A 15,206-nucleotide genomic window follows, 5' to 3' on the forward strand; every position below is an offset into this window, starting at 1 on the left:
CATCAAAGACATTCAATTGCAAGCAGCGCAACACCAACTGTCGCATCAAGCGTATGACAGGTCGTGAAGACGCCGACATGCTATTGATGACCTGCACTACTCCCATGTTGTCGCAATTCAACCGCAGTTTCAGGTTCCGGCAAGCCTGCCCCCACAATTCTAAAGCCAGCACTACCGGAAAAAGTTCCAACAGTACCAAGTTCTTTAAAAACCCGGCTTCAACCCACGATTGAGGCCACGGCGCAGCACTCCAACGGCCTTGAAAAAACGATCCGTATCCTGTAGATCCCGCGGTGTCCGTAACCAACTCTACATCGAAGTTGCTCACCGGGCCCGACATCCACACTGACCTGCCGTTGTACTTGGAAAGGAACTGATACCAAATCCGGAGATCCTCCCTATGTTCCCTACTCAGCCGGATAAAGTGCTCAGGCGCCCTTACCTCCGCCGTATCAGCCGACAGCAGAAAACCCTACTCATGGGAATGATACGGCAAGCGAAGTTCAACTTTCCCAGCAGGGACTGCAATGCACGTAACTGAACTTTCTTACAACCATGAACTGCCCTAATCTCCGCCTGCAAATCCCTGAGCTTCCCTTCCGGCAACCTGCACTCCATGGCCACGGAGTCAATCACAATACCCAGAAAACTCAGCTCCGTCCGCGGGCCCTCCGTTTTGTCGGCATGCAAAGGCACCCCAAACTTCGCCGTGATGTGCTGCAACGTTGACAATAAAATCGCACACACATTGGATGAAGGAGGGCCCACGCAGAGAAAATCATCCAAGTAATGGATGACGGAATCCAATCCAGCCACGTCCCGCACTACCCACTCTAAAAAGGAACTAAATGCTTCGAACACAGCACAAGAAACCGAACAGCCCATGGGCAAACACCTATCCACGTAATAGCTTCCTTGCCAACAACAACCCAGCAAATGAAAACTGTCGGGGTGCACAGGTAATAGCCGAAACGTCGGCCTTAGACGCCACATCGGCCTTAGCCATTAACGCCCCCCTGGCCGTAACGCCTAACCCATCGGACCGCTGCATCGAACGAGGTATAAGAAACTGTGCCTCGGGGTCGATGAAATCATTCACCGAACCCCCTTTCGGGAACGACAAGTGGTGAATCAATCTAAACTTATTCGGCTCCTTTTTGGGAACCACCCCCAGCGGGGACACCACTAAATCGTCTAAAGAAACCTGAGCGAATGGCCCCGCCATTCTCCCCAATGACACCTCCTTTGCCAATTTTTCAGAGACCACCGCCGGGTGTTGCATAGCCGACTTCAAATTATTCACTATCGGGGGAATCACAGTCAATGCACACGGGATACTAAAACCGTCCTGAAATCCAGTGCTGATCAAGCTCGCCGCCGCTCTATCCGGGTACCTATTTAGGAAAGGCTGCATCCTTTCCCGCATCACCGGAGTCGTCCCTCTTGTACACAGGCTCCCCAACACGCTTTCCTTTCTTGAAACACTTGGTGAGGGTATGCGCACCCCTGCATCCTGAACACTCGTTCTTAAATCTGCAGCCACCACCGAACTTGCAAGAGCCCTCGTTGAACTGCTAGCATACTCCCCACTTTTTTCCGGCCGGCAGTCCCGAGGAGATGCTACCCCTGGCCCCTCCTTGAAAGGACTGTGGCGGGGCCCGAGCCGATGCCATTAGCCGCATCCAGAGGCTAATATCCTTATGGTCCCAACGCAGGGTCGGGCGTACCGCCCTGCGCTGGCGAAACTGCTCGTCATAGCGCAGCCATGCCAAGCCCCCATAAACCCAATACGCCTCCCCAATGGCGTCCATGTAACAAAATAACGACAAACAATGTTCGGGGTTCTTCTCACCGACGACACTTGCAAAGATGGTGAAGGCTTGCAGCCAATTTGCAAAGGTACGCGGAATCAGGCGGTAACGCCATTTCTCTTCATCCTTCTCCTTCGTATCGTCCGGTTTGACCCTGTCCAGGTTAAACTTCTCAAGAGGCAGCAGGGAGAAAATCTCCACATATTCCCCCTTCCAAATTTTCTCCTGAACCTCCTGCTTCAGGTGGGCTCCTAACGGTCCCTCAAAGCACACATACACCTCGCAGCGTGCCGCATCCGCAATCCTTACAATGTCGGCTCTCCCTGCCGGCTCCGTGGACCCTGACACCGCCGCACTCACCTTCTCCGTGGCCTCCGCTGCTGCCTGGACCGGCGGCGTCACCGTATCCGTAGGACCCTGCTCTCCTCCGGCGACCGGCACCACTCCAGCCGCGGCCCCGCCCCCAGGGGCATCCACTGGCGTGTTCACCTGGCCACCCTCAAACCGGCCTACCAAAACCCGCAGGCCATCCAGCAATGCCTGCAACTGACCCCCGGAACCCGTGACCGTATCCCCACTCTCCACCTGCTGTTGGACAGGCACCGTCTCCCCCCCCTTACAGAAGCAACACCCAATAAACCCTTCAAAACATTGGCAAAATCAACATTATCATGGGACTTACTGGGCTGACTGGGCACTGCTCCAACAGCCGCAGAGACGACCTCCCCTGCCGCACGCCGACCTTCAGGCTCCTCCTCGTCATCCGACAATTCTCCCTCAGACCGACTTCCTCCATCCTGGTCCTCGAGAAGCCGCAACCCCCCAGGAGAGGGGCTCCTGGACACCGGGCGCCTCCGAGCCCCAGCCCGATTCTCAGCCGCCGCAGTGCCGGCCAAGTGACGTTGCTGTCCTCACTCTGCGCACGCAGGTGGGCAGGACCTAACACCACTCCTGCCGTGCAAGTCCTGTCCACTGTCTCCTGGTGGCGTCCGCCCACCCACAGCACCATCCATCGAAACGCCAGCACGACCCCCAGAGGCTGCTGCTGACGCCCCCCTGCTGTCTCCCCCCTCGGCTCATGCAGAGCCGCCGAGAGGCTTGACGCAGCCCGTCTTGACGCCGCCGGCCTCCCTCTCTTCGCCGCGCTGCGTGGTGTCCTGCCACCAGCTCTGCAGAGCTGCAGGGGTAACTGTCCCAGCCGACATGTGTCCCGGCTCCCTCCTCAGCTTTGCAGTGCCAGGCGATGTCCGACCCCCCCTCCCCCTAAGCTCGTGCAGAGCTGCTGGGGGCGACACCAGTGTGGGGTCCCTGGCCTCCCGCCCCACCCACAAGTCCCCATCAACCCCTCCAGGGCCTCTGGATGCTTGTCCTCTGCTTCCCCCTGACTCGTGCAGAGCCACTGGGGATGATCCTGCCGGGGATCTTCTCCTCTCCCCCGGGGAAGCAGAGCCATGTAGGCTCGTGGCCCCGCCCTCCATCACGAGGCTGCGGCGTGCAGGCTGACCTGACCCCGTCAGGAATGCTGGCTGGCTCCGCTTAGCTGGTGGAATGGACTGGTCCCCCCTCAGACTCCTGGCCCCCTGGGAAGGCCCCACCACAGCCCCTGGAGAGTACCTGGTCGGCGGCCTAGATATCCTGCCGCGTGTTGCCGCGCCCTCCTCTCCCGCACGTCTGTCCTCGGCATGCCGTCCTCTCGCTTCCGCCAACACCGCCGCGACCTGCCGCTGGATCCATTCGGGCCCCCGGGATGCCGCCGACGCTCTCAGCTGTGCCAACAGGGCCGCCGCATCCGCCATCTTGTGAAGGTATACGAGGAGCAGTGAAAAAACTGCCTCCTCGTGTGTTCTTCCGTCCCGACTGCCCACTCGTGGCTCCACCCCCTTTTTAAATGGCCGCTCCCCCTCCTCCATTCCGCCTACTTTCTTCCCAAACTCCCCCCACTAGTGTGTCACTCGACACACCATCATGTCCGGCCCTCCCCTACATTCCCCTTCGCTGCATTTCCGATCCGGTCCTCTCTTTCCACCCAGTGTCCACTCCACGTTGTGATACATGGAAGGCTTACCAGAAAGTACAGTATGTGACTCTCATCCTTAGAAGTCAGATAACACTTTCTTTGTAAAAAGCCAGTGGAATAAAGCTTTGCCATTCTCTTCTCCAAAAATACTTCACCAGTCATGTATAGAGGGAAAGGATGGTCATGCTAGCAATAGTGTGAAATCCGCAATAAAAATTTTTTGACACTTTTAAAAACACTTGCATAAAAAGCTGTAAACAGCACAATTCACCGGTCTACAATTCTCAGAATTCAAAGTAGTGTTGAATGCACATGCACGGTGATGTCATGACCTCTGGCTTTACCTTCCTGATATGACATCATTAGGAGCATAGAGCAACTCTTCTGTGTATAGGATTCACTCAGTGGGAAGAAGCTTTGCAGCTTTCTGCCTGTATTTTTATACTTGAGCTTATATTTTAGCTAATATTTGACTGGACTTCTATTTTAACTTCCTAAGACACAGCAGGAAGTGGGAGTAAATTTGTCCAAAGTAAGGAGAAATCTCCCCTCCCCTTGTTTAAAGCTTAGGGGTCCCCTTTGGAAAATTTCCCCTGTATGGCAGTTCTGGAGACAACTTTGATTTTGATCATTTTTTGGCATGGTGATTGTCACAAGAGCCACATACCTGAAGTAGTGGGGTCACTTTGGGTCCTTGAAGCCTCTGAAGATGGAGACAGAGACTTGGTGGACCCCGAGTGGCACAAGTGGCATGGGTGCCAGGGGTGCGGAGCACAGTGCAAGCCTTAGTCCGAGACCCAAGCCAAGGTCAAGTCCAGCTGGGCAACAAAGTTTTTCCATCAAGTTGAAGTCACTTCCTGTGCACGCCCTAGCCATTTTCCTGCCTTTTTCTATCAAGTCTTCTGCACAAGTGCAGGTTAGTGCACTAAGGACTTCTTTGGCACATGCTCAGTTGGCATGGATTTCCTCTTGCAGCAATGCACCATTGGTGCATGCATAGTAAGCCCTGGACTCTTACAGAGCCCCCCCGAAGGGGTGGCCTTCGGATGCCCTTCCGTAATGAAGAACGCTGAAAGAAGTGTTGGAGCAGATCTAGAGCATGGATATGCAACTTGGGCTCCCAGGAATTCTCTTCAGGGCTGTAACCCTCCACTGTACCAAAAATTGGTGTCCACGGCCCCTTCTACGGCAGTCCAGAATGGCCTCCACCTCATACTCCTCAATCCCTTTAATCATAGAGGCAGGCGGAGGACGGACCCCACATTCCCCAAGGGGGTTCGGGCCATGGGCTTCAGGAGGGGGGCATGGAAGACTGGGTGGATCTGGTAAGTATAGGGCAGTTTGAATTTGTAGACAACAGGGTTGAATCAGGACAGGGCAGGGAAGGAGCCAATGAACTTAGGACTCAGTTTCTTGGAGGGACAGGCCAAATTTAAATGCTTGGTAGACTGCCAAACCTTGTCTCCCGGTTCAAAATCCAGACCACATTGTCTTTGATCATAGATAGTCTTGTAATCCAGCTGTGCCTTGGCCATGGTATCTTTTACATAGTTAACAAGGTTGAATAAAGACACCAGTCCATCCAGTTCAACCTGAGTGAGTGTCTACAATTGTCCCTATCCCTGTACATTGCACATTCACATCGGTCCCTACCCTCAAGGAGCCCACAATCCAAGGTCCCCATTCAAACACTAGGGTCAATTTTGGACAGAAATCAATTAACCTACCTGCATGTCTTTGGAGTGTGGGAGGAAGCTGGAGTACCCGGAGGAAACCCATGCAGGCACAGGGAGAACATGCAAACTCCAGGCAGGTAGTGTTGTGGTTGGGATTTGAACCAGCAGCCCTTCTTAGTGCTAGGTGAGAGTGCTACCCACTACACCACTGTGCCGCCCAAGGAGCTCTAAGTTGTTTTGTAGAAACTCCACTCTGTTCCAGACAGCCGGGACCAAAGCAGAAGCTGGTAGGATAAGGGAAAAAGAAGGGTGGTACACCAGGTTGGCGTAAAACGGTGATTGCTTAGTGGTAGAATGTATTGTATTGTTGTATGCAAATTCTGTGCAAGGAAGTAGAAACGCCCTGTCTTGGACAAAGGTGGAGAAACGTACTGTTCAAGAGTTTGGTTGGTGTGTTCCGTTTGTCCATTGGTCTGAGGATAGTAGGCTGAAGAGCAGTGGTTCTCAATGTCTATAGAAAGACAGAGCTCGTTCCAGAATTTAGAGGTGAATTGGACCCTACGATCCGATATAATATTGCTGGGGACCCCATGGAGGCATATGATTTCCTTGATAAAAACCTGACCTGTTTCTGGGGCGGAAGGAGTGCCAATCGTAGGAATAAAATGAACCATTTATGTAAGGCGGTCCACAACAACAAATATGGATGTAAACCCATCAGAGATTGGTAGCTTCACTATGTAATCCATGCTGATCCAGGCAGGGGGCGCAAGAGTTCCCATGATTTATTATTTTCCTTTTTGCAGTGATTGCACACCGGGCAGGAATTGACGTAAGCGTGGTGGTCTTCCTTGAGGGTAGGCTACCAAAAGGTTTGAAAAAGCAGATTGGTGGTTTTAGTCACCCCGAAATTCCCTGCTAACTTGTTGTCATGGCAGAGTTTGAGCACAGGAACTCTCAGTTGAAGGGGCACAAACACAGCATGGTCATGGAAGAAAAGTCCGTCCTTTTATTGCAGACGTTCTTCTGAAGGCAGTTGGTCTAGAGAGAAGGCCAGTTTAATCCTGGACAAGAGGTCATCCGTAAATAGGAAGAAATTATAGGCAGGGAGTATGGCGTTCGTCGTTGGTGAGTTATCTGATGTGGGATACATGCGCGATAGAGCATCAGGTTTACAATTCTTTGATCCCGGACGGTACGTGATATGCATTTGCAATAGGGTGAAGAAGAGAGCCCATCTGGCTTGTCTAGGTCTTAGATGTTTAGCTGTACGGAGGTATTCTAGATTTCGATGATCGGTGTAGACAAGTATAGGGTGTGAGGCTCCTTCCAATAGATATCGCCATTCTTCCAGGGCCAGTTTAATAGTGTGACAGACCTAGTCGGGACAGAGGCTGTGGAGGGGACAGAATGCGAGCCTCTTGCCTTGCATTTATGGACCCTGGCATTTTGGGGAACGGTGCTCTTTGTGAGCTGGATGTCTGGGGACCCCCAAGATGTTACTTGGATTCAGATCCATGCCCCCCCCCCCCCCAAGACACAGACTCTGGATATGTATTTGCCATATTAGCAATAGACTGAATCACACTGTTGGGACACAAACTGTTAGATGCTAATGTCATCAACTCCAGCCACCTGTCTGTTGTGTAAATGAGTCTAGTCTAGCTTGTAAGAGTCCACACATTGTTGTTTGTGCTAATTAACCCTGTGTTTATGTTTATGGTAATGTGTATTGAATAGTTTTGAATTGAATCAGTGAGCTAGGAGACAAAATCTTACCCTGAAAAGTCCTATCTCTCAGACAACTAGTCTGGGTCAATGATTAGATAATTAGCTCATGCTAATTAGGTTAGGTTTTAGTCTTCTACTGTATTATAAATACTTGTCATTTTGGTTCTAATAAATCAGTCCATGTTGAGCAGCTAAACAAGTGTCATCTTGTTTTGTGCTTGTGAGAGCTTGGAATATCTGATATCTACAGTGGTGTGAAAAAGTGTTTGCCCCCTTCCTCATTTCCTGTTCCTTTGCATGTTTGTGTTTCGGAACATCAAACCAATTTAAACAATAGTCAAGGACAACACAAGTAAACACAAAATGCAATTTGTAAATGAAGGTGTTTATTATTAAAGGTGAAAAAAAATCCAAACCATCATGGCCCTGTGTGAAAAAGTGATTGCCCCCTAAACCTAATAACTGGTTGGGCCACCCTTAGCAGCAACAACTGCAACCAAGCGTTTACGATAACGTGCAATGAGGCTTTTACAGCGTCCTGGAGGAATTTTGGCCCACTCATCTTTGCAGAATTGTCCTAATTCAGTTACATTAGAGGGTTTTCGAGCATGAACGGCCTTTTTAAGGTCATACCACAACATCTCAATAGGATTCAGGTCAGGACTTTGGCTAGGCCACTCCAAAGTCTTCATTTTGTTTTTCTTCAGCCATTCGGTGGTGGACTTGCTGGTGTGTTTAGGATCATTGTCCTGCTGCAGAACCCAAGTTCGTTTCAGCTTGAGTACACGAACAGATGGTCGGACATTCTCCTTCAGGATCTCTTGGTAGACAGCAGAATTCATAGTTCCTTTTATCACGGCAAGTCTTCCAGGTCCTGAAGCAGCAAAACAGCCCCAGACCATCACACTACCACCACCATATTTTACTGTTGGTATAATGTTCTTTTTATGAAATGCAGTGTTCCTTCTACGCCAGATATACTTGGACACACACCTTCCAAAGAGCTCCACTTTTGTCTCATCGGTCCACAGAATGTTGTCCCAAAAGTCTTGGGGATCATCAAGATGTGTTGTGGAGAAATTGAGACGAGCTTTGATGTTCTTTTTGCTCAGCAGTGGTTTTCTCCTTGGAACTCTGCCATGCAGGCCATTTTTGCCCAGTCTTTTCCTGATGGTGGAGGCATGAACGCTGACCTTAACTGAGGCAAGTGAGGCCTGCAGTTCCTTGGACGTTGTTGTGGGGTCTTTTGTGACCTCTTGGATGAGTCGTCGCTGCGCTCTTGGGGTAATTTTGGGCGGCCGGCCACTCCTGGGAAGGTTCACCACTGTTCCATGTCTTCGCCATTTGTGGATAGTGGCTCTCACTGTGGTTCGCTGGATTCCCAAAGCTTTGGAAATGGCTTTATAACCCTTTCCAGACTGATAGATCTCAATTACTTTCTTTCTCAATTGTTCCTGAATTTCTTTGGGTCTCGGCATGATGTGTAGCTTTTAAGGATCTTCTGGTGGACCTTACTGTGTCAAGCAGCTCCTATTTAAGTGATGCCTTGATTGTGAACAGGTGTGGCAATAATCAGGCCTGGGTGTGGCTAGAGAAATTGAACTCAGGTGTGGACAACCACAGTTATAGTATGTTTTAACAAGGGGGGTAATCACTTTTTCACACAGGGCCACGATGGTTTGGATTTTTTTCACCTTTAATAATAAACACCTTCATTTACAAATTGCATTTTGTGTTTACTTGTGTTGTCCTTGACTATTGTTTAAATTGGTTTGATGTTCCGAAACACTTAAGTGTGACAAACATGCAAAGGAACAGGAAATGAGGAAGGGGGCAAACACTTTTTCACACCACTGTATATTTAGACTTAGGAAGCAGTATACTGACGGAAGCACTCAATCAGAGTGTGGGATCGGTTCTGTCACAAATAGTAAGGAGTTTCCGGTCCCCTACATCATAATTCCGGTCACAACCTCCTGGAAAAGAAGGCAACAGGATGTAAGATGGCTGTGGTTTTGTGGCGCTGAGAAAGGACTGACCCAAACGCAATCTCTGAAGCATCGTCCTCCAACACGTAAGGCAGGCCTGGGTCGTGATTATGAAGGACCGGAGCAGAGATAAATTGCTTCTCGAGTTTTTTTTTTTTGAAAGCCGTGTGTGCTGAGGGGGACAGAAGAAAACAGCTGCTTTGCTTGGTAACTTGTGTGATAGGTGAAATTATTGATGAGAAGCCTTTGATGAATCTTCTATAAAAATTGGCAAATCCCACGAACCTCTGGATGCTCTTACGGTCCAAGGGTACTGGCAATTCAAGAACTGGAGTTACCTTCTGGGGATCCATGGAGATGCCAGAAGTCAAAATAATGAGGCCAAGTAATTGTATGGTATCCTTCTCAAACTCACATTTTTCAAGCTTGGTGTAGAGTTTATGGGCTCAGAGGCAAAAAAAGGCCTTTCACATGTGGATATGATGTTTCATAGTAAGTAAGGTTGAATAAAGACACCAGTCCATCCAGTTCAACCTGAGTGAGTGTCTACAATTGTCCCTATCCCTGTACATTGCCCACTCACATTGGTCCCTACCCTCAAGGAGCCCACAATCCAAAGTCCCCATTCATATACTAGGGCCAATTTTGGACAGAAGCCAATTAACCTACCTGCATGTCTTTGGAGTGTGGGAGGAAGCCGGAGTACCCAGAGGAAACCCACGCAGGCACAGGGAGAACATGCAAACTCCAGGCAGGTAGTGTCGTGGTTGGGATTCAATCCACCAACCCTTCTTACTGCTAGGTGAGAGTGCTAACCACTGCACCACTGTACCTTGAGGGAAGGTGAAAAAACAAGGATGTCATCTGAAAAAAAAAAATCTAAAAAAACTACTTTAACATAGGGTGCCATCGTCCCGGAAATAATTTAATTAAAGATTGAAGTACTACATAAAGTGGACTTTGTAGGCACGAAGTAAAAGATCTAGAAAAATATTAGTAATATTTATTTTATTTTATTAAAAAATTTGTATATAAAAAGACTGAGGTACAGTTATTACAACAATATGTAACATAAGAATAAAATTAGTTATTAATATACCCTACACCTATAGAGAATGACATCACATAATAGCTAATGTAACCACACTCATGACAATGAACCAAATAGGTTCTTAGATCATTGCCTGATGTAAATATCCAATAAGTTGTGTGTCCAAATCTAGATCTGGGTATATCAATTTTTTCAGAAGCTCGACATGTTGCGCTTGGATTAAGCTTCCTCAGGAGCAGCAGTTTCCATGACGATAGGAGGCTAATAGCGCATAGTAAGTGCCACGCAGCCATGCACAGGTTTTTCAGCATGAAAGTAGGCAGCAACATAACCTCAAAAACAAAGAAAGCTGGACTTCAAAAAAACTTCAGTAATAGAAATGTCCATCAGGATAAGTAGTTTGTCCTGTCGATATATTAAAGGCAGGCTAGGAAAAGTAAAAAACCCATCCAAAGGTGAAGTGCCTTATAAGTAAGTATCAGCATCACAGCACGGCATTAAGCCATAGTAGTCCAGATGAATGCGGCAACTGCCGATTGGCTGAATGGCCAAACCTAGTAGGATAGGCAGTTTTCCATTCATCGTCCTCTCTTATTCGTATTAAATTGTAGGCCCCCCTTAGATACAATTTTGAAAGACCTTGGTGGTGCAGAACCTCTGGATGAGCTCAGGTAATAGTGGCAATGGGTATTGATTCTTGATTGTGATACTGTTCAATTCTCTGTAGTCGATACTTGGTCTTAAAGAATGATCCTTGTTTGCCACAAAGAAAAGTCCAGCCCCTGCAGGAGAGGTAGAGGGCCAGGTGAACCCTTTCCTAAGATTGTCATCAATGTATTTTCGGAGGACTTCTAATTCAGGCTCATAGAGTGGGGAGAGCCTCCCATATGGTATTGCAGAACCAGGAAGAAGCTGAGTGGGGCAATCATACAGCCAGTGAGGCGGTAGGGATTCAGCCCCCTTCTTGTCAAAGATGTCCATGAAGTCTCTGTAAACCTGGGGTAGAAGAGTGTTGTCATCTCTGGAAAACAGTGGTGTAAGCAATAGTGTGAGCTGAAAGACACAACTTCAGTGGACCAATCAATCTACAGCTGGTGCTGTCGAAGCCATGGTAACACCAAAATAACTGGAAAATAGGGGAAGAAATCACGTCCAGCTGAAGATATTTCTGATGGTCTGCTTCGGTGGTGGCCAATATGAGGGTGGACTCATGGGTTATGGGACCCGAGGTTGGTGTAGAGCCATCTGCCAGATGAACGGTAAATGGCTGGGGCTTCTTGCATAGTGCGATTCCATACTTTTTGGAGAAGTGGATGTCAATAAAGCAGCTGCAAGCTCCAGAGTCAACAATGGCTGCTACTCGGATTATCCTTCCCGGTATTTGCAAATAGAGGCAGAGAGCGAAATGTGAGGATTTAACAATGTACGGTGAAACAGGTGGGGGTTCGATCCACTTAGTCGGCCTAATGGGATATCTCTGAAGAAAGTGACCCGCTCCACCACAATACAGGCATAAATTGTTCAGGCGACGGCGTTGTCACTCTTTGGGTGCACAAACTAAGCTGAGTTGCATTGGTTCTGCGTCATCAATTAGTGTTGATGTGTGGGTCTCAGGGGTTCTCAGGTGTGGAACAATGGGTACAAGTGGGAGAATCCATGTGGAACGGGCCATACTGGATCGTTCGCTGCAACGTTCACTGAGTCTGCTATAAAACTGGATAGCCAACTGAATTGTAGGTTCCAAAGTATCAGGAAACCCCACTCTTGCTAATTTGTCTTTGAGGGGCTCGGACAGGCCCAAGCGAAACTGATGGTGCAGGGCAGCGTCATTCCATGCAGTGTCTGCAGCCCACTTTTGGAATTGCATTACGTAGTCCTCAACAGGGCATTTCCCCTGTTGTAGAGATGTCAACACTGTTTCAGCCGTGGTGGTTCGTTGTGGGTCATCATAGAGGATTGGAATGGCATTGAAGAAAGAAGACAGTGAGTGCAGTATAGGACTCTCCCTGTCCAATAGCTGATGAGCCCATGCTTGACGTTCTTCTGTAAGTAAGGCTACTACAAACCCGACTTTTGTATCCTCTGCAGAGAAGGTCCTAGGCTATAAGGTAAAGTATAGCCAACATGCATGCCTGAAAGCCCGGAACTTGTGGCAAACCCCTGAAAAGAGTTCCGACATAGGAACCCGTGGTTCAGAAGCTGGAGTAGAGATGGCCTGCTCCATAGCCATAACAGGTGGTTTCACAGGGCTCAGAACTGAGGGATTAGCCATTGCCGTCAGCCGACCTTCCAGTTGAACGTACCCCTCTTGTATGGCCATCAGGGCCTGAGACACAGATGCCAATTGTTGGCATCTGTGTCTCAGGCTGGATTATTCTGTCATGAGAGCCACGCACTTGATGTGAGACCAAAGTAGTGGGGAGGCCTCCTTTGCACCTCGGTTCCTTGAAGCCTCTGGAGATGGAGACTTAGTGAACACCGAGTGGCATGGGTGCCAGGGGTGCAAAGCACCGTGCAAACCTTAGCCTGAGATCCGAGCTGAGGTCAAGTCCAGCTGGGCAACAAAGTATAAAAGGGTTAATCCAAAGAAGGATGGTCGAGATCCAAGCCAGGGTCAGTTCCAATCTGGCAGCTCAAAAGGGGCAAAAGGGGCAAAGAAGTAGAATGGTCAAGGTACAAATCCAAGGTCAATAACAAGCAGCAATCAAGAGTAGTCAAATAGGTTTCCAGGTCACAAGTTCAGACAAATCACACACAAGCACAGGAACAAGGAGGGACTGAAGATAATCCAGCAATTTGGCAGTGTCTGGGCTGGGTTTATATAGGGAACTTTAAGGTTGCTTCGCGTGTACCTCCTGCGCATTTTCACACCTTTTTCCATCAGGTTGATGTCACTTCTTGTGCGCCTCCTGGGGATTTTCCTGCCTTCTTCCATCAGATTGAAGTCACTTCCTGTGTGTGTCCTGGGCATTTTCCTGTATTTTTCAAGTCTTCTGTGCAGGTGCAGGTTAGCACAGTAAGGCGTCTTTGGCACATGCTCAGTTGGCACAGGTTTCCTCTTCCGGCAACGCACCATTGGTGCATGCGTAGTAAGCCCTGGACTCTTACAGTGATAAATTATCACTGATAATGGTCACCAAGACAAAGAGAGAGTGTGAATTTCTACAGCCAGGACACAGAAAGCAACATTTTCCAAGAGTTTTAATGCTTTCACATTCCATCCAAAGGTAAAAAAAAGCCTCACTCAGTAAGTGGCCTTCACACCTTCAGGTTTTGATCCATTGTGTTAGCACACACTCTGTTGCTTGCTAACATGTTTTAGGTAAATACAGCCCATTCAAATGTCTCAATGCATCGGTAAACACAAACAATGGACATGCACTTTTTTTCTGATGCAGAAAACCATAACGAATCATAGCATACAGTATGTACGTTGAAAATGCACTAAAGAGTGTATGATGCACAATGCATTACCACAATGCACCACAACTCATAGGTGTGAATACCCCTTGTGCAATTTACAGAAAATCTTGTTTATTCTCACACTGGTTCACACTATTGCAATTTCCCAGCAGTTCCCACATCTGCAAATGCTCTGTGTTTTTAGATGCATGGGGGTGCCATTAAGCCCAGCGTATTTTTAAAGAGCAGATCATTTTGACTGTGGGTGGTTGCGGGTATGGAAGCAGGTGTGATTCCACACCCGCAACTACCCACAATTGTGTGACTCTAGGCTTACATAGTTGATTATTCTCTTACAGTTATACTGTAATCTCCAAGGTAAACAAGGAGGTATTTTTTCCCTTCTTCTCTTTTTCTTTCTCTGTACCAAAACTGCTGGAAATTTGGCAAGTGACAGAGCTGAATCTTCACCTTTTGGCAAACTATTAATTCATAGATCTATACATCTTTATCTCTATCAGTAAATCTATATACAGTATCTATATAATAATATAAGTGTGGGGAGAGTCAATGGATGATGTATCCCCACTGCGAGAGTTAATGTTACCCCCTGTTTAAAACATTTGAGTCTTGATGGCAATGATATCAAATAGAAAAGAGAAATGGTGAAACTACCTAGCAGTCCCTGACAATTATAAAAATTAGACAGGGGTTTTTCAATTCTAACCTACTCTATACAAAAAATAACCTTACATATATATGATTAACTTTAGACAAATAAAATTAGGAAAATAATTAACTTAATTATATTTTTAGGGTTTCAGCTTAACAACACAGTGCTGCAACTGATTGTCTTGAGATATTCAGATGACCTCTACCAGATAGAATTTGATGATTATCTGAACTGTTTGGTTCGTCTGGAAAATTGTTGCTGTGAGTATAAAATATATTGAGATATGTGAAATATGATTTCTCTCTTTAGAAGAAGCCTGGAAAAAATGTGTATTCATAAGATAGATTGCGTTTAGATCCAATTTTCCAAACAGGAGAAATAACCTAGGAAAATGTTACTTTTTTAAGTGTGCTGGCACAGGTATTGGTAAACAGAAGAAACAGCTATACTTGTGTACATGTGTGTACATTGCAGATACAAAATGGGAATTCTGTTTCCTTTTTTTAACAGAAGCAACCATAATCTATACCGTGCTTATTATATTTTGAATCACTGCTTTTATGGAAAATGCTAGTTGAGCAACACGGAACAAACTGGAAAATCAGGAGTTCTGACTTTGCTTACTGAACGCTTGCTCCTTGACTGTGACGCAGAGAATGGAGCCAACCAAGCCATTAGAATTTTTAGTGTCTATAATAAGTTTGATTTATTAGCAATAAAAAATAAGTGTGACTTTTATTGTATCACACAATGGCATCAAAACATACCCAGGTGTGCGGACCTTCAGGGAAATATTTATTTTACCTTTTGCATTTATTTTGTGTTCTGATGCCATTGTGTGATACAATAAAAGTCAC

General features: G+C 47.5%; 1 protein-coding gene across 1 annotated transcript in view; it reads left to right on the plus strand.

Annotated features, from left to right (window-relative positions):
* Positions 1-15,206, plus strand: part of CAPN9 (calpain 9) — a 1,247,204-nt gene that overhangs the window by 1,154,478 nt on the left and 77,520 nt on the right. The window contains exon 18 of the mRNA XM_077486535.1: positions 14,493-14,609. Coding sequence (XP_077342661.1) covers positions 14,493-14,609 — 117 coding nt within the window. The remainder of the gene's footprint in view (positions 1-14,492; positions 14,610-15,206) is intronic.

The sequence above is a fragment of the Lithobates pipiens genome, unplaced genomic scaffold (assembly GCF_037356315.1).
Source record: "Lithobates pipiens isolate NorthernLeopardFrog02 unplaced genomic scaffold, aLitPip1_a1.2 Scaffold_18, whole genome shotgun sequence".
Taxonomy (NCBI): domain Eukaryota; kingdom Metazoa; phylum Chordata; class Amphibia; order Anura; family Ranidae; genus Lithobates; species Lithobates pipiens.